Consider the following 20495-nt stretch of genomic DNA (forward strand, 5'->3'; position numbering starts at 1 on the left):
GAATAGCAGCCGCATCAGAAGAGTGCGGGGAAATGTTTTAGTTTCTTTTTTTGCAACGCAGTTGCTCCTTTTCCCAGCGCACCGCAACTTCCTCAGCTCATTTGCACGGCGTCACACACTGCCCTTGGATGGTAGAGGCGGGATACCTTTTAAGGGAAAAAAAGAAAAGTCGCGTAGGTGACACAGCTTTGTGCGAGGCGGCCTGGGGAGGGATTAGATAGAAGCCTGAATGAGTGAGATCCGCTCGGGCTGCGGTCTCCGCGCGGTCTGAGCTCCCCACGTGGAGCTGCTTGCGGGAGGCTGTCCGCGCAGAGTTCTGAAACGAGGAAGCCGGTGGTTTTCCTTCCGCGCTTTGCGACCATTGTGGACGCTGCTGTGTTTCCTGCGGGAGAGCAACGTGTGGCCCAGTTAGGGCATGCGGAAGGAAGCCGCAGTGCGGTGAGCGGCCCCTTTGGAAAGGAGCTCAACTTAATATTTCTCCGGCAGCAACTTGATGGTTAATTGCTCCGCTGCTTTTAATCGCCTGTCACGCTTAACACATTTCTTTGCCAAGTGAGGGCGAAGACTCGCGGACAAAATTAACAGGTCACGCTGCAAGGCGCCTCTGCCTGGTACGAAATTCCCATCGTTGCTTTCTTTCTTAGATTGGACAGATTCAAGCATGTTATTACACTTTCTTATTTTTTATATGAACGAACATGCTTTCCTCAGTCGTCACTGCGTCCGAATGGGCCGCACATCGAAGTAAAGTAACACAGGCTCAAAGCGACCTGAAGGCGTGGCTTCGCATAGTCGGGGACTTTGCTTTAATGCGCGGTCAGACCGGAGGCAACGGCGCTCTGAGGAAAGCTTGTTGGTGCGAACAAACGTGCCGAAGCGGTGGCCTTGTGGTAAAGCATCCGCCTCGCTTTTAGTAGGTATTAGGTTCGATCCCTGGTGACGTCGGGTACGCACCGGTTTTCAATGAGTACAAGATTTCACCTGGCCTGGTGCTCGGCTCTTCTGTGGTAAAATGCTTGGGAGATTGGACCAAAAAACGTTGCGCTGATGGGTCGCTGATTTGCTTGCCATCGGACAACCATAAGCCCCTATGTGTCCATTTTTTTATTTGGTCTTAAAAGTTTTTCTAGCGCTCGCAGCGAGTAGTTAAAACTGCAGTAGAAAATCAATTCGATTCGCTCTTCAATATGATCAAGAGACAGCTGGGGAAAACTGCAACCCTTTTTATGAAAATACATATTGTCACGCTAATGACGACGATGAGGGATGGTGATGGTGAGGCAGAAGAAGAAGAAGAAGCGTTGGTGCCTGGGGCTAGTAGGCTTCACCTTATCCCACTGCCATATCACTGTAAATAAACACCCCTTTGCTATTTCATCGTAACAACTTGGTGGAAGGTGCTCCGTTCGATCCCCAAGTACGGCGCAGCAAGAACCACTGGAGTTTCGACGTAGTCGCCGCCTTGCTGGACTGCCACCGCTTCCAAACATCATGGACCACAGCGATTCTAACCGCGCCGGCCGCGACGCTGCAAGCCAGGCTGGTGACAGGCCTGCCCCCTCCAGCTCTATTCCCTGCCAGCCTTACCGGGAACCACGACCTTTTGCAGGAGAGGAAGGTGAGGACGTTGAGAAGTGGCTACTTCATTATGAACGAGTTAGTCGGTACAACCGGTGGGACCCTATCACCATGCTCACAAATGTCGTCTTCTTTCTAACTCACACGGCGATGACATGGTTCGAGAATAACGAGGACAATTTGACAACTTGGGAACGGTTTGCCACCGAGATCGAACAGCGTTTTGGTGACTCTGTACCGAGCAAAAAACGGGCTGAGCAGACCCTTGCCCAAAGAGCTCAGTTGCCGGATGAAACTTGTACCACTTATACAGAAGAGATCCTCCGATTGTGCAGATGTGTCAATTCCAACATGCCCGAAGAAGATAGAGTCGGCCACATTTTGAAGGGTATCGCGGCTGACGTATACAACTTTTTAATCGCCAAAGACAGCCTTGAAACCGTCTCCGATGTCATTAAACACATCCGCGCTTTTCAAGCTCTGAGAACGCGTCGTATTGTGCCAAAATTTGGGCGGCTGGCCAACGTGCCTACCGTGGCCAGCCTTGATGACCACGCCCAACTAGATCTTCCGTCGACGATCCGGCAAATCGTGCGGGAAGAACTCCTGCGGCTCAACCCACTTCCCCTGCACGAATCTGCTGAGGTCTCTGTCCAGAGGGTATCTAGACGGCCGGCTTCACCACCACAAGCGATTACCGTTCAGCCTTTCCCACAAGCTCCTGAAGTTGCAGCTTCCATTGACTATCCTCCCATGCATTTCGCCAACCGGAATGCGTCGGTGCCTGACGCCCCAAGGTATGACGTCGCCTCAAGTGCCCATAGATCTTCCATTCGATCTACCAGGATTCCTGAGCAGTATGAGCATTCAGACAGACCTACGACGCACCCAGCTGTTCCCTGCTCTTATTCGCAACAGCATTTTCTACCTTCTCCGCCGATATGCTACCGCTGCGGCGTCGAAGGTCACATCGCCAGATACTGCCGCAGTAGGTTCCCACCTCGCTATAACCGTCCGGCGCTTCCAACAGTACCCAACAATCGGCAATACAATCCCGTTTTTCAACAATCAAATACTCAGCGTGGGTATTACCGCAACATCCATAACCAGAATATCCGCGACCACTCCCCTGCATCTGATAGAAGTGTTACTCCACCACCCGCCTTCCGTGCGCGTCGTTCTCCATCACCACGACGGCGCCCCATGTCGCCTCAGCATCATCAGCAGGAAAACTAACCAGCGCGACCAATGGGGGTGAGGCCGCTGGAAATGTGCTGTGTGCCAACATCCCTCCAACTATAATGCTCAAAAACAAAATTCGTGTGTTTATTGATGGTGTGTATACATTAGCTTTGGTGGATACGGGTGCGACTGTGTCTGTGATGAGTAATCAGTTTAGGCGCTTGTTGGGACGCAAAGTGATGTTTGAATATGACCGTGCTTCAACGTTTTGTGGTGTGAGTGGAGAGGCGTTGCGGCCACTGGGTGTGTGTAGTGCGCAAGTGTCTGTGGGTGGTGCAATTTTTCAAGCCGAATTCGTAGTCTTACCCCACTCTACGCATGACATCATTTTAGGAATGGACTTCTTGAAGTTTTGTGGCGCTACCGTGGACTGCCGAAGTCAAGAGGTTCATTTTGATGGCTCGCATCTGCCGACACTTTTTGAAAGTGGCCGTGATGAAGAAACAGTTTTTAGTATTACCGAAGACACAGTAGTTCCACCCTTGTCTGCCATGTTCGTCCCCGTGTCCGTTCCACTTCTTGAGAAGGTTTCATTCCAGGCCATGGTGCACCCAGTTCACTCAGCATGCCTGAAGAAAAATGTAATTATCCCTCACTGTATGATATCCGTGCATCATGGTAGTGCCTCGTTATGGACCATCAACCCATCGTCCGAGCCCGCAGTTTTACCAACGGGATTGAAGCTTGCCTCTTGTGGACCCGATGCGCCCCACGTCGTTGCTTTGGTCACAGATGCTACGAGTGCCATCGTACCTTTGCCTGCTGATGAAACTTCACTCTCCCGCATGATCAGCGCCGATCTCAGCTCACCTCAACGCCGTACTCTTGTGGATATTCTTCTACCTTTTTCGCCTATGTTTGACTTTTCTGAAACAGATGGACCAACCTCTCGCCCTGCACATCGGACCCATCATAGCATCGACACTGGTTCGGCTCGTCCCATTCGTCAAAAGCCATATCGCGTGTCCCCATCTGAGCGCAAAGTCATTCATGAGCAAGTGGAGGACATGCTACAGAAAAAGGTGATACAGGAGTCATCTAGCCCCTGGGCTGCCCCTGTTATTCTTGTACGCAAGAAAGACGGTTCGTGGCGATTCTGCGTCGATTATCGGCGTTTAAATTCTGTTACGAAAAAGGACGTCTATCCTCTTCCTCGCATAGACGATGCCCTCGACTGCCTCTCTGGTGCGTCCTATTTTTCTTGTCTTGATCTCAGATCTGGCTACTGGCAAATTCCAATGGACCCTGCAGATAAGAAAAAAACAGCCTTCGTAACGCCAGATGGCCTTTATGAGTTTAATGTTATGCCTTTCGGGCTGTGTAATGCGCCAGCTACATTCGAACGCTTTATGGACACAGTTTTGCGCGGCTTAAAATGGGACATTTGTCTTTGCTATCTGGACGATGTCGTGATATTTGGGAAATCCTTCCAAGAACACAATGACCGTCTAGTACGTGTCTTGAATTGCCTGCACAACGCCGCCCTAATTCTGAACTCCAAAAAGTGCCGCTTTGGAGAGCGCCAAGCGCTGGTGCTAGGACACCTTGTCAATGGTGATGGTGTAATGCCGGATCCCCAGAAAACTGCCGCTGTTGAGTCTTTTAAACCCCCGCAGACAGTGAAGGAGTTGCGCAGTTTTCTAGGGTTGTGCTCGTATTTTAGACGCTTTATACATCGCTTTGCTGACGTTGCTTACCCATTGACGTGCCTTCTCCACAAAAACTCTACTTTTAACTGGACACCAGACTGCGACGCGTCATTCCGTCAACTGAAGTTTCTTTTAATATCGAAACCCATCTTACGTCACTTCGATCCTACTGCAATGACAGAAGTACACACGGACGCTAGTGGAATCGGTCTTGGTGCAGTCCTTGTCCAACGGCACAATGAACGAGAGCATGTTATCGCGTACGCAAGTCGTACCCTGAGCAAGCCGGAGCGAAACTACACAGTCACCGAACAGGAATGCCTAGCTGTAGTTTTCGCTGTGCAGCGTTTCCGTTCATATTTGTACGGACGTTCGTTTACTATCGTAACTGACCATCATTCACTCTGTTGGTTGCGGAACCTTCGAGACCCATGTGGTCGCCTCGCACGCTGGGCCCTCCGGTTACAGGAATATGACTTTGCCGTGGTTTACAAAAGCGGGAGGCGTCATGCAGACGCAGATTGTCTTTCTAGGATGCCAATGGCCACGACTGGACCTGAAAGCGACGATTTCGACAATTATATATCGACCCTCGAGCCAGCGTTCCCCGACACGAATGTTTTCAAAACGGAACAGCAAAATGATACCAGTCTGCAGCCTCTCTTTGCCCAAGCCAACGTACCTACAAGCCGTTTTTGTGTGCATGATGGCCTCCTATGGAAAAAGAGTTATTCGCCTGTCGGCCAGCGATACCTACTCGTAGTTCCCAAGACGTTGTGCACGGACGTATTGCGTGTTATGCATGATAATCCAACTTCTGGGCATTTGGGATCGGTTAGAACACTCCACCGTGCTCAAGAAAGATTTTACTGGCCCAGAATGCGCTCGACGGTTGAACAATACGTTGCCAGTTGCAAGCAATGTCAACGCCACAAACGTCCAACTGCAACTCCGTCTGGCTTGCTGCACCCTGTGAAGACCCCGACAGCACCGTTTGATCAAGTAGGCATTGACCTCGTAGGTCCGTTTCCGAAGTCCGTGGATGGAAATCGCTGGATTGTAATCTGCGTGGACTATCTCACACGTTACTGTGAAACCGCCGCTCTTCCATCTGCTACGGCGCATCAGGTGTCGCTTTTCTTGCTGCACTCAGTCATCTTACGACACGGGCCGCCACAAATTGTCATCACTGACCGGGGCCGACAATTCACTGCTGATGTTGTTGAAGAGCTCATGCGTTTATGCGCCGTAACTTTCCGACACTCGACGCCATACCATCCCCAGACAAATGGCTTGACTGAGCGCGTCAACAGAACGCTTATCAACATGCTAGCCATGTATGTGGACGCAGGGCATAAGAACTGGGACACCATACTGCCCTTCATCACGTATGCGTTTAATACCGCCACGCATGAGACGACTGGATACAGTCCATTTTTTCTGCTTTACGCCAGACCACCACGCTACTCTCTGGATACTATCCTGCCCTTCACAAGCCGTGAAGACCCCTGCCTGGCTGAGACCCTCTGTCTCGCCGAAGAAGCTCGGAGAATCGCCCGATTACGGTCTGGTGCTTCACAAGAACGTTCCAAAGTGCGATACGATTCCAGTCACCGGCGGGTCACGTACTCTGTAGGTGATTTAGTCTGGCTGTGGCGTCCAATTCGGCGCCGTGGCCTACATCAAAAACTCTTGGCCCATTATGACGGCCCATATGTGGTTATCAAACGCCTTAGTGATTTAACTTATGGGATAGCCCGCCTGACAGCATCGGGTCGCCGGTCTGCCAAAACCGAACTGTGTCATGTTGCCCGCTTGAAGCCGTGTCAGCCTCGCACGACTCACGAACACGCCCAGAGGGCTTCGTCTGAGTAGGGGGGAAATGTCACGCTAATGACGACGATGAGGGATGGTGATGGTGAGGCAGAAGAAGAAGAAGAAGCGTTGGTGCCTGGGGCTAGTAGGCTTCACCTTATCCCACTGCCATATCACTGTAAATAAACACCCCTTTGCTATTTCATCGTAACAATATAGAAACAGTCTAAGCTTCTGATTCGTAGCAACATTATGCTTCTGAAGCTTGTTTTGCGCTCACAACAGATAAGTGAGACTGCCATAGAGGACCAATGGGGCACGTTTGTGTAAACTGATAGCTAGAACCCCTGGGAGCTGCTGAGAAAGATTTGAGAATATATTGAGTGTCATCGTGAAGATATTTAATATACGAAAAAAAAATTACTTTCGAAAACTCTTTCCAAGAAAATGTGCGAAATTCCTTGTTAATGGGGCACAGTAGCGGATGACTCCGTGTGAATTTCGACCACCTGGGTTCTTTACCAAGCGCTGACATCGCACTCTTCCAGAAGTGTCATTCGTGTTTAGCACTATAGTAGTTTCCATGTGTTTTTGATCTCAATATTTTGGCGGAAGCCCGTCTGATCATGATGGAACATGGCAAAAAATAAACGGCACGGACCAAAACAAAGATGAAATGACGTTTCAGCTCCAGTACGGGAGCCATGTTCATAACGAGTGTGCAAACCTAAACGTCATTTAATGTTTGTTTTGGTCAGTGCATTTATTTTTCGTCCGTCTATTTACACAAGCCAATTTTCGTATCCATATTGCGTAACATTTACAAGCAGAGTGCACGGTGTACGTTGTTCATTTTCGCTAACAAGTAAAGACCTACATTTTTATTTAATGTCATTTTGGTTCCTATCCCACAGCAAGGAAAAAACAAAAGTCAATAACACGCACTATATTGAAACTTTTCACAAAAAGAAAGAGGAAAATGCCAGGAAAAAAATGTGTAAAAAGAACAGATGTAAGCTGCTGCGACCTTCTGGTGACAGGCACATTACTGCAACTTTAGCCAGCCTGCCCAGACACAGTGATTAATTTCCAAGCGTCGCCCTGCTACCATGCATACTCCGGAACATTTTAGTAAGGATCCAAACATTTATGCTTGATTATGCTAGTACATCACACGTGGTCACGTGAGAACATAAACTGGATTTTTTTCGTAGCCTCCTCAGGGGTTTCGTTTTGTTGCAGAACAAGAGCAAGGGGAGCAGAAAACCGCTGAACGTAAGTATCAGCGCACACTCGCCGAAATGCGAACAATACGTACATTATGCGCATTATGAACACGTATTTCAGGGCTCATGTGATAAACGTGACTCACAATGCCGTTACAGCGAATGGGAGGAGCCTTTCGGGTTAATCAAGGTCAACGCTTGTTCGCTCGCATTCACTTTCTTTAGACGAGCATATATACACTGGTTGCTCAACCCTGATAAAGCAAACCTTCGGTGTACGCCTACCTTCTTTCTTAATGGCTTGTGGTCTGCTTTCCTAATCAATGCTTTTTAACCTCTATACAAAACTGAAACCGTGACGTCGCATCAAAGCGGACAACTATGCTAACCGGGTGTAAACGAGAATTCACATATTTTCTCCTATTATTAGCGCATGCCGCCCCATTAGGCACCAAGGGAAGGAACCGACAAAACACGCCGGGTCTACTTTGCTTCCACACCGGCCGCTCTTGCAAAGCGAGCGCTGGTTGGAAGCTGGCTGGAGAAGGACATGACCTCGAGTACGGGCCGTCTCACCTTAGCCACAGACCATGGTGGTGAACCACACGGTGGTGGTGGCAGCCTGCCGAAAAGCAGTGCGTGGAACGGGAGGGAGCGCGGGCGCTCGCGGGTCACGGGCAATGCGTCCAGGATATGTCCTCTTTCTTCCCTGTACGCGCACGGGGGCGATATCTCCCGTTTGTTATGTAAACGCGGAGGCGTTCTCGCACCCGCGGTGAAGATGTCCGCTCGAACGACTTCACTGAAAGGAAGCGTCGCCTTCAGGCCGCCGCCCTGAAATATTTTGACAGCAGAAAAGGGGCCGACGAGTAGGCGAGCTGCAGCACCCTTTGGTTTGGTGCTGCATGGGTTGCGTTGGCACGGGCGCCTTCTGGCACCTCGGTGCCTTATATCGCCTTTATTTCCTCCTGGACCTCTTTCTCCTGCCGCTTCGGACTCCCTTCTGTTCCTGGTGTTCTGCTCGGTGTGAGGAGCGTTTCTTTGACTCGGCGCATACGCGAATCTTTCTTCTTCTGAGCGAAGCTGGACTCAGCTGTGTTCTGAGCCCCCGGGGGAACGAAACTGACCGCATCCGATGTGCAGCGGGCGAAACCCGATCTATTCCGTGGCACTCGTTTGCCACGCCTTTTAGCGCTGGTCTCTCGGAAGAAAGTGCAGCGGAGTTTCGGCAATGCATTCGAATAGGCATTCGCAAGAAGAAGAATCTTGACGTGGTTCTTCGGCTGTTTACCCGATGCCGCTTGGCCGGCTCACCATAAGAGGAGCGGCGAAGCGGAAAGGCGCGTTCGGACCGTGTGAAGCAACGGCCACAAAGAAGCTCAAGACGCGAATTCCAACCACTTGCACGTGTGGTGTGGTGGACGTTTGCGTCGCGACGCACGCGCTGCGTTGCTGTAAACTGAGCTGCGCGCTTCGGCTCCACGAATGTAGCTGGTACATGTACTACTCTACACTTACGGTATCGTATCGCCATCCGAAGAAACCTGATGCCAGAAGTTTTCGTTTGTATCTCAGGCACATTTCAAGAGCACGTGGGTTAGAGTTTGTTAGCCATCCTATACCTCCATGCGTTGGATTTTTTATAAGCGAGGTTGTGTATAGGGCCTTTATTTTTGACGCTCTTTAAGATTTAATCACCCATGTAGTAGCCACCCCGACCTATAGCCGATTTTAAAGGATCGCCTCTTCCCCGGCTCTCAGGGTACCTACCAAGTTGTCGTCCCAATGGTCGCGCCGCACAACAAAGTATGTTGCAAACTCACTTTCGCAAAGCAGCTCATTTCATCGCTGATGTAATGGACGTCATTCTCGAAGACGATGATGCATTTATTTGGTTCGACTTACAAAAACACAACAAGGACGCATTTTTTTTTTTTTTTTCAAGAATGCTCTTCATTTAATATCAAGGCGCACTGTGACATTGCTGAAGGCTCATTGTGACAGTCCTGTCCAGCTTCTTTCTAACCTCCACGTAGTTCGAGTAAGATGAATCTATTAAGCAAGCACTCGGAACAGCTTTGGGTACACCGATCTTAGTTACGACGGCTTATTTATTAAAGGAGAAAAACCAATCTGCGGCCAGTATTCGCTATCTAAAGTGTGCGAGATACGCATACTGACTTCTTGTATAGAAAAACCACCAAAGGCAATGTACACCTTGTCGGCTAGCAGTCAGTATTTGGGAAACGAAATTAAACAAGGCGTGCAGCCAGAGCATGTCAGTTAATTTTCTAAATGTTGAATCCAGATGTATAGATACAATTTCAGGAAATCGCCTGTGAAATAAAAAAGTAATGTCAAGTAATTCCTCAGATGTCACCCGACCAAGTAGCACACTTTGTTCGAAGAAGCTATCGAGATCCCTTCATTCAGAGAGAGAGAGATATTTTAATGGCAACAGGAGATGTCTGCCTCCTTCATTCAGGTTGGAGTGCAAAAGGTCCCTTCATATATGCAACGGACGAGCGCTTCCAAGCCAGTGATAATGAAAAATTATCTTTTTCCTTGAAATAGTTTTATCAAAGGCGTTCTAAATACAAATGTGGGGCTTTTGGTTGCTGCAGCTCGTAGCACTCGAGGCTATGTCGAGGCTATGTTAAACTCGTCTCCGTGCGGGTCACGTGCGGGTGCAGGTGTACCTACAGGCGCTCCAAAGGCGCCGTGGAATAGAATAAACCGTGCTTGCACATCAGGGCAACGCAACGCACGTGATCAAAAAAATAATAATAATAATAAGCGGGACCCACGAAACATCGACACTTTTCTGCGGTACGGCACGATGTGGAGGCGAGCGGCTTCGTCGATTGGTATAGTTATCGACCACCCTGGCGCACTACGGAGAGTCTGTCTTCCTCCCTGGACGCCGAACCGATGTAAGCCGAAGCGAACTTTTCACTGTAAGAAGCAGTTTTCTTTGCGCAGTCGGGATCAGCTCCCCATTTATTTTGTACAAATGTTTTGTTATACCTGGATTAAACCAGTGACACGTCGTCCCGTTGCATACGGTGTGCCCTTCATCGGATGAGACCAGACTAAAAGATATAGCTTTCAACCTGAAAGAAAAAAATGTAAAATGAACATTACAGTGCCATTCTTAATACAGACCAGGTGTTTCATTTTATTCACGTCAAACATTTTTGTACACATGCGGGAATTAGGGAGACTGGGAAAATCTTTATTGAGGCATTAGTGGCGTGTCCCATCTCTTGGGTATAGAGCCCTCAAACCGAGTCGCCAATGGCATGTCGACGAATAAGTGAATTATGCTAATTCTACAGGTTAGAGCCGGACAGTACAACTTCCGAAAAGATTGTTGCTGTGCTGGTAAGAGGTGTTTCACGAAGAATTGAGGCATGCACCCCCATGTGACGGGGTAATTAGTGGCACAGGTGAAATGTCATTGAAGTTTATTTACGAATATCAGTTTATAAATTTTCGAATTGTTCTAATATTTTCATAATTGTGTCGCAATTATTCCGTGTGGAAGAAAATGAAAGGTGCTGCACTCGAAGTTGTAACATTAGTGAATCCCTAATGTATGCCCATGTTTTAATGATCGAGGCTGAAGTGTTTGTTAGGCCTCGGACACTTTATGCATATCATTGCATTATACGACAACCATTTCTCCTCACCTTCACGTTCATCCCTTTTCTAGCCTTCCCATTTCGCGTGGTCAGTACGGAATGGCAAGCCAGACGCATGATATTTCGATTACACCTTCCACGACTTGCTGTCCTTCAAACGTTTACTTCGCTCTGTAAAACAACGACTATACCGCCTTCATCTCCGCCCATTTTTTTGTTGGCGGGCTCTAGTAAAAACAAGCATATTCAGCCTTTGTCGACTTAATTTTTTCTCTCCCACTGCTTTTTTCAGGCCTTCCACCCATACAACGCTGGGCTCTACCGCCTTTTTCAGACAAGTATGTCAGATCTATCTAGGCTACACCAAGTATAAAAAGAGTAATGGTCACCCATCTGCTTCACGGTTAACGCAAATATATCATTCTTCCAGCTGAATTTCAGGCGCCTTGCGGCAGTTTCTGAGAGCAAACGAGCTTGTTTCCTCATGTTTAGCGCGCTTTTTTTTTTTTTCATTTATATTCATTTATTTTGACTAACCGCCAGTGGTCTTTGCTAGAAGGCATCGAAACTTTTGTTTATCTGTACTGTCCGAGTTGTACCGATATTTAGGCATACAGCGGGCAGGCAAGACCAGGGGCAAGGAACGCAACATGATTACAGTGGTTTTCAGAAGTTTCTGTACCGGCATTTTTGTTTCCGCTTTGCCCCGTAGTGTGGCTCGTATAGAAAGCGCGGCCCTCCGGCGCTCTGTAGTGCCGGGGTTCCACTACAACGCCTAGTAGTCAAACCTTAAAAAGGGAACTAACTAACATAGCACACCCAAACGCAGACGAGAAAAACAAAACAATTTATATAATAGAAAAGCTTCAAATGACTCGAGAAGGTAAACCGGGAATTTCGGTTCATAGCTGTAAAAGAGTCTATATTGAGGATGCATATCATTGCATTTCAGCTTTCTAACCATTCACTCATTGTTGGGATTTAAAGTCCTGAGAATACAGGATGGCCCCCACGAAGTTGGTGCAGCGTGATGACGTGTCCCAGCAAGAATAATAATAATTGGTTCACAGGAAACGAAAGGCGCAGTATCTGTCACACTTGTTCTGTGGACACCTGAACCGTGCCATGCCGTAAGACAAGGGAGGAATGGGGGAGTGAAAGTGGTTATAACTCCGTTGTTTGGGAAGAACAAACGCTGTATTTACGATTCTCATTTTTATACATTTGAGAAAACAGGTTTTCATGCAGTAGCAGCCGATCACCGTCACTATCATTGTTGAGCTGTTTCTTTAGGAAAAATTAGGAGGACTTTGGGAGCAGACTCGATGCCCCTCACCGCCTTCTCATTCCTCGAATCTTTAACATTTTTTCTTGAGGGAGTTATTTAAACGTTTTGGTTGCTGGTTGGTTGGCGGGGTTTAACGTGCGAAAGCGACTCAGGCTATGAGAGACGCCGTAGTGGAGGGCTCTAGAAATTTCGAACACCTGAGGTTCTGTAACCTGCACAGCACATAAGCGTCTTTTTTTGCCCCCATCGAAAAGAGGCCGCCGCGACCGGGCCTCGACCTCGCATCCTTGGGCACAGCAGTCGAGCGCGTTAAGTACTGAGTCACCGCGGCGGAGCATTTAAAATTTGCATATTATTATTGTTATTATTATTATTATTATTATTATTATTATTATTATTATTATTATTATTATTATTATTATTATTATTATTATTATTATTATTATTATTATTATTATTATTATTATTATTATTAGTTACGTAACTATCTCCTTGATCACTACTGCTTTGTCAGTGCCAATGGACAGACCTCCTTCGTTTACCCTGCAATCAATGGAGTTCCTCAAGGTTCTGTATTAGGCCCGCTTCTCTTCTCCGTTTTTATTAATGACGTTTCCTCCGTGATCAAGGAGTCCTCGTTTCTTCTTAATGCTGATGATATTCAAATATCCAAGATCATATATTGTTTTCAAGATTGCTTGTTGTTGCAATCGGACATATCTGTTTTCTCTGATTGTTGTGCGAAGAATGGACTTATCCTAAATTCTTCCAGAACTAGGGTTGTCTCATTTACTCCCAAAAAGCACCGCTTTCTCTCCCATTATTCTGTGAATTCTGTGCTGTTGGATAGAGTTGATGAAATTAATGACCTTGGTGTACTTTTTGACCGCACCCTCAGCTTCTCCTCTCATACTAAACGCGTTTCTCAGCGGGCTATGCGCACAGTAGGATTCGTCTGCAGACTTTCGAGAGAGTTCCGTGCTCCACTTCCGTTCTTAAAGCTGTACCTGTCCATATGCTTGCCGCTTTTGGAGTACTCGTCGGTTGTTTGGAATGGCACTTGCAAATCAAACTGGGACAAGGTTGACAGAGTACAGCAAAAAATTTTACGGATATTTTGATATCGCTTTCCTTGCGCCATTTCCTCCTCTCGCACCACCAGGAGTACCCCACTGAATCTTCCTTCTCTTAACTGCCGTCGTGCCAGAGTAGATATAGTTTTTCTGTACAAACTCCTTCATGACCACATTATGTGTCCTCAGCTCTTAGAGTACATCCTACTGCGCATTCCGCGAAAGAGCATGGGGGAATTCAGACCGTTTCAAGTTTCTCCGTTTCTTCATTACCATTTCCCCCTGGACAGAATGCAGAGGTTGTTCTTTTTGTCTTCATCTTGACATTGTATTTAGTTCACTTTTTGCTTTTTTTCCTGTTCAATGCTGTTTGTATCTTGAGCTGCTTTTTATCCATTTCTTATTTATATCTTGACTTTAAACTTTATATTCGAATCATACTGCCCCGCGTTCAATTCTATTTTTTTATTGTATTTCTCTGTATTTCTAGCCTGTGTTTTAGGTACCACGCACTTATTGCGCCTGGAATGGTTGTTTTATGTATATTTCTATATTACTATAGTTAATGTCAGTTATTTGCTGCTGTTTTTTCTTTGTCGTTTTTTTTCGTGATGTTCCCTACAACTCTCACACCGTGTATACAAGACATGCTGCTCACTGATTTCTTTCTCTATGTGACTCTTTTCGTTTCAATTTCATTTTATGTGTTATTTGTTTCTTCTTTTGTGTTTTATCTGTGTGTGTAAAACTTGTGTGTACATTTTTTTTTATTTGTGCTGCAGCATGAAGACTATTTGGTTGTTCCTGCGCACATTAAATAAAGATTGATTGAAAGATTCGCACATTAAATAAAGATTGATTGAAAGATTGATTATTATTATTCAATATTTTAATATCAGTACACATCCCAAACACACATCAGAAAGTCATACGCTCCATAACGCGTTCACTGGGTGCCCCTTTGACACGCTTGAAACCGGCCAATGACCTTTTGGGGCCTATGCGTTGCTTACCTGCCTGGCATTCAGAGGGCGTGGGCTCGAACCCCAGTGGCAACATATTTATTTAACTGAATTACTTCTAGTTCTGAATTACCTCGTTAGAGGAATTGTGCTGCCTGTTTTGGTTTCATTGGCACTTTCCCCCAATTCGTTAGCTATTTAGCTACACTTGAATGTGAGATATTCGAAATTCCCGGGCGAGGTCATATATTTTCTTGCCACATAGCGCTAAACAGAGAGGGACACAGCGAGACACACGGGACGGGCGCTAACTTATATAGTTGTGTACGTCATGACCCTGTTGACCAATCACGATTTATCTCGACCGATGTCTACAGCGGCGACGAGTTTTCAGCGAAACAAGCCGCATACCTTATCGCGTAAAAGTATTTTCGCTTTAAGTATCACCCCCACAGATACGCAAAGAGCGCCAATTCTTCTGAAATACTGGCATTTTAGTTCCTTGTTTGTCTTTCGCCTTAGTAATAATCCCTTTTTGCTGATTTTGTTTCCCCTTTGAAATCCCCGGACCAATCACTTTCATTTAGCTTTCACTGAAGTGAGACTCCTTCAACTACTTTCGCACCGTTGTCTATCGCACTAGAAAGAATTTAGGCAAGCGCAACATGCCACAATGCAACAAGCACACCAAAGGATGTCCACTGAAGTTCAACCCATCAGTGGAGGAGGTCAATTTTTCTTTTACCGGCATTGTGTGCCGTTCTTGCGTGGTCTCGCCGCAAAGCCCAGTTGGGGGCCCCCGTTCGAACCCGCTCTTCTGAACGAACCACGTCTTTAGACCGGCGTGGATGCTAAAAAGAGGAGTGTGCCTTTGCGGCCACTTTGAACCAGCAGAGGGCGCAAGGAACAACGCCCTGGATAGCGAGAACCATGCGTCGGTTACGCGCCGAGCCAACCAACCAGCCAGCGCGCGATCATCGTGGACGTGCGCGCACAGCAAGGAGTCACCATTTATTTCGTCACCTGGAGAAGTTAGCGGGCACTCGCACCGGTCGCCGTTTAATCGACAAACACGCAAAAAAGTATCAGTAGAAATAAGATAGGAAGTAAAGAAACGTGAAAGGCTACACTTGGCATGGGTCCGAGGCGCCCACAGAAAAGAAGGGGGGTAGTAAAGAGAGCAAAAGAAATGAGGGGGGGGGTTACGGTGGGCGGGACGGGGCAGTGGGGTTCCTTGCCCAAGAGGTACCCCCCAACTTTCTCCCCATGCAACAAGGAGGAGTGGGATGAGTGCTGAGCGGCGTCCATAGCAAGGAAGAGGGAGAAGGGGAAAGAAGGAGTCATGAGGACGGTGGGGAGGTATGCGTGGTGCTCCTCTTTAAAAAGCCCCTTTCATTCAAACGGGGCTAGGAGGGAGGGGGAGAAGAAAAATGTCGCCCTTTTCTCCTCGCCCCTTTTTCGCGTTCCTTCAAAAGAAAGCTCCGCTGCCGGGATCAGGTTAGAGGCGAGTTCGTAATCAAAGAGCAGCGGTTCCTGCCCAGCAACACGTATTCCTCGCGCCGCCAGTTTCGGGCCGTCTAGAGGAGGTCTCGCGAACGGACTTGTCGACAGTGTCCTGGACCCCTGAGGCTTCTTTCAGGGGGTCCTGTTGCTGACTCTTCGTCTTAGGTCGTGACTTGCCTAGCAACTGTGTTCTTTTTTTCCTGGTTTCGACGGCCAATGCTGCGTTGTTGATGAAGCTTTGGTGTACCTTGCAACGACGTCTGGGATACGACCCGAGCATCATGCAGTCACCTCCAGCGTGCCATCAGCAATCGACGGCATTCCTTCGAAGGAAGGTGAGGAGGCAAAAGCTATTTTAGTTCGTAAGGGTGTTCTTCTTGTCCTTCGGCTTGTTTAATTCGACATTTATTCTCCTCAGCACATTAATGCATTTTGTAGACGTCTGATAAATAATGTTCTTCACACGAAGATTTATTGTTTTAACTTGAATAGCCTAGCAAAAAAAAAAAAAAATCAAGTTTCTACGTCAGGAAGTAGAGATTCAGCCAGATGAATCGTAAAATAGATTCGGTCTCGCTAATATTGTTTCCAGACAACAGTGGCTGTTGTCACAAAATAAAGGCTAAAATGTTACTAGCTCTCTCTAGTTTGGCCACAAAGAATTAGCATGCAGAATTTTTTACTATTTCTTTCGGCAAAGCAGGGGCAGAGCAAGCTTCACGAGAATATGTAAACTTCAAGATTACACAACTTTGTAGAGCACCTTTTTTAATAATGCACTCCTTCAGGCGTGTCACTTAAGTGCTGCAGAACAACACACACGATGGCATACAAAGCAAGTTGAGTGTCAGATGAAGTCTTATAAAATCTGTAGTACGTAAGCATTATACATTTCAAGGCATCATACACATAATATATCTCAAGGCCCAGTCAGGCTTGTCGCATTTTGCCTTGACTTCCCCTTTCTTGTAGAAAGAAATAAACTCCAACTCCTTTACGTTGTTAGCTTCAATCACAGAAATTGGGAGTTTTCTTTTTTTTTTTTTCCTCTGTTCACTTAGACACTATGAAGAAAGTTAGTTTAACGTCCTATAACGCATTTTAGGGCTTAAGTTAACTCATTCCCTTCTAAACGGGTGCGTAACTGAACGCTCAGCCACGTGAGGACGTTCTTGTCTAGCCAGTGTTTCTTTTACTGGTGTGAAGGGAGCCAGGACAGCGTTGCTCCGCTTTTCATGCGCCGTTCACTGGGCGGACTGCTAAACACACGCACGACTTTGTTCTCTCCGCAGGTAATGAAGCCCCTGATGGAGAAGCGTCGGAGAGCGCGCATCAACAATTGCCTGTCGGAGCTGAAGCGTTTCCTGATGGCCAACGACTGCGGCACCTTCGAGAAGCAGAGCTCACGCTCGCAGCGCATCGAGAAGGCCGACATCCTCGAGATGACAGTCAAATTCCTCCGACAGCGGCAGTTCCACCTCGAAGCCGGTGAGTAACGCCAATCTTTCTCGTCTTACACCACACGTGCAAATCCTACGTCATTCTCATATAAAGCGGCGTTAGAGCAGTAGAAATCAGAGAGTTAACAACAAAAGTTGACATGAATAAAACAGCGCGAATGACTTTGCCCGAAAATCAAACGAAGAAGGACAGGAAAGAGTGCTCGTTGACAACTAATCTTTATTGAGAAACGCGTGCATAATATATTGGAAAGCAGTGGCAAAAGTAATCAGATGCAGTCAACGTGACATGGTGTAATCTTATCCAATAAATATTAATTATCAGTCAGCGATCTTTCCTGTCGCTTCTTTCGTTTCGTCTTCGGGCAACTTCATTCGCGTTGCATTATTCGTGTCAGAGTGAACCAACTAGCCCAGCAAAATGTTCTACTTAACACAAACTAATCTCATCATTATGTAAACACGTGCCTTAAAGCATCAGCCTGGAACAAAGGAGAATTTTCTAATCGACGCCTCAGGGAACTAGACCCTGGGCTGCGCCTTCGTGTTCCCCCTAACAAAGGGCGGCGCGAAACAACACTGATGTGCCGTATGTGGCTCGGTGTTGCATTCACCAAAAAATACGCTTATGTGATGAGAATGGCGGATAGCCCTAACTGTGAAAGATGCGGCTGCGAAAAGACCACACAGCATCTCCTTTGCGAGTGCCCTGCTTTTTCAAGCGAATAATATGCGCTGCGTTCGGCTCTGGACCATCTTGACAGCCGTCCTTTCACAGAGGAGAAAATCCTCGGCCCATGGCCACAGAAGGCGCCTAACGGCAAAGCCTTCAAAGCACTTATGTGTTTTATGAGAGACACAAACTTGATTGAGAAACTGTGACTGTGCTTCTCGCCGCCTTACCTTTCCTATCATTCTCTTCTATCTTTCTCCTTTAAACTCCTCATTCCCCTTCCCCAGTGCAGGGTAGCAAACCGGAAGCTTTCCTGGTTAACCTCTCTGCCTTCTCTCTCTTTCTCTCTCTCTCTCTTTAGTTAATTCAACTGCAAAGCTAATCATGTTCTGGTTGTGTACAATGATGCCTTATGCTCATGGGCTTACCCTGTGTTCTTTATGTTACTGAATGTTGTGTAAATGGTCTAAACACTTGGTGAAACTATTTCCTTCTCTCTTCATTTCCTTCATACCGCCAACTTGTTACAAGCCCGTACACAAGCAAGCCGATTTTCCATTAACTTGCTAAATAAAGTTTTCCCAAACGACCTTTCTACCCCGTCACCTCGCTGCCAAAACCTCTTGCCTTCCAAAATTTCACCTCCAAATCACTTCCTTCACCGTAACGTGATCAGCTAAACATGTGAAACATGTGTTCATTATGCTGCAGATTCCCATGAAGAGGCCGAGCGTACGCAGCGGTTCCACGAAGGCTATCGCCATTGCGTCTTCGAGGTGTCAAGGTATGCCAACGCCATGGAGCCTCGGCTTCGGGACACGCTCCTAACGCACCTGCAAGCCCGGTTGCACCACCTCGTGGCCAGCCCAAGCGTTCACATTCAGCAGGGCTACGCGGATGAGCCCGTATCATCAACCAACGGCGAAACGCTGGAGCAGTCCGTCAGCAGTCCAGAAAGGCTCCAGGACTATGGCTATGAGGCTGGCTCTGTGAGTGATGCCAGTGAAGGAGACTCATCTTCGTCGGAATTTGGCGATTCTGGGTCGCTGGACGCCGAATCTTTTCCCGGGCCCAGATGTCAGGACGAACCGCAGGACTACCGCCTGCACAGGGACGACCGAATGGAACACGATGGTTCCAACGAACCCATGTGGAGGCCGTGGTAGCCAGAGACCGCCTGTGTATATGGCACCTGCCCGTGCCGCTCAAGCTGCGAAATCTGATCTCATGGCAACGTATGCCTGCTAAACAGAAGAAATAAATCATCGCAGCCAGGAAAAGCATTTCAACCAGTCGATCAAGCTGCCGATGGAATCATTTATAACAGGGGCCTTAGCATCACGTGCAAATTTTACAATATCGCCTGACGTAGCAAGAAAAGACGTTTTGTCCCATAACCCCGGTCTGCGACAATTTACTTGCCCTGTTAAATTGGTTAAGAAATTCGTTTGTAGATGAACGGTTGTTTAGTGTGCATTATTTTAAACGAAATGCCATAGCAGAAAAGTTTTCTGCCGCATAGCCGCAGCCAATGAGAGCTTAGCCACTGGAAAGGTAATTAACAGTTCAAAAAAAAAAAAAAGCTACGTATGCATTTTCGACGAAACTAAAAGCAGTTGTGGAAGCGCAGATACGTTTTTGTCGTTACACGATAACAGATCTATACCGGTGCTTACCGCAAAGATATAGCGATCGATGGGATTTGGCAGCTACCCTTCAAATAAAATGCCATCGGAATTTCATTATAAAACATGAGTGCTCACTCAAAAGCTGTTATCACGTGCGTGGCCCTCATATGTTAGGCCGAATAATCTCAAAGGCTCGTCACTGAGAATCATCGCCGGCAGGGCGTACGATTATTGCCGCTGCAGTACCGAAGGAAAGAAAGAAAGAGGGAAGAATGAAGGAGGAGGAGGTCGCTTAGTTGCGCGAGTGCCTGAGGTCTAACATTCTCGTTCATCATCAGTTCATCAGGTACCGAATCTGCGACCGTGTTCTGCTCGAGTGCCAATTTATCCGTACTTATTGCTTTCGTATTGCTGGGGCTTTTGATAGGCCAAGTGTAAATATGTAAATAATTTGAACTGGTATATTTACTTTAGAAGACGCAAGAAATGAGACGAGTTTACCCTCGAAAAAATCAGTCATGATTGTTATCTCTCGACGTCACTGCGAAATATGGTGACAAAGGGAGATTTATTTGCCGCATGCTCGCTCATCTGAATGTCACGAGTGACCACGGCGTGGAACAAAGTTCCACCCTATACCATGTCCTGTCAATAAAAGTTGACCTGAACTCGTTGATTCCATTTTATTTTGTAAGAAACTGGTTGGGGAGCACACTCAGTGACCCCACCGTTTTGCAGCTGTTCGCGAAACACT

At 47.2% G+C, this 20495-nt stretch overlaps 1 protein-coding gene across 1 annotated transcript; it reads left to right on the forward strand.

Moving 5' to 3' along the window:
• Positions 1 to 16261: 16261 nt before the first annotated feature.
• LOC146197293 (enhancer of split mgamma protein-like) lies at positions 16262 to 19279 on the forward strand. The gene is made up of 3 exons (XM_084596458.1): positions 16262 to 16315; positions 17273 to 17468; positions 18825 to 19279. The coding sequence occupies exons 1-3, from the start codon at positions 16262 to 16264 to the stop codon at positions 19277 to 19279; spliced, it is 705 nt and encodes a 234-aa protein (XP_084452584.1).
• The last annotated feature ends 1216 nt before the right edge of the window (positions 19280 to 20495 follow it).

The sequence above is a fragment of the Amblyomma maculatum genome, chromosome 3 (genome assembly GCF_055883805.1).
Source record: "Amblyomma maculatum isolate TAMU_Amacu chromosome 3, ASM5588380v1, whole genome shotgun sequence".
In the NCBI taxonomy this organism is placed as follows: Eukaryota; Metazoa; Arthropoda; class Arachnida; order Ixodida; family Ixodidae; genus Amblyomma; species Amblyomma maculatum.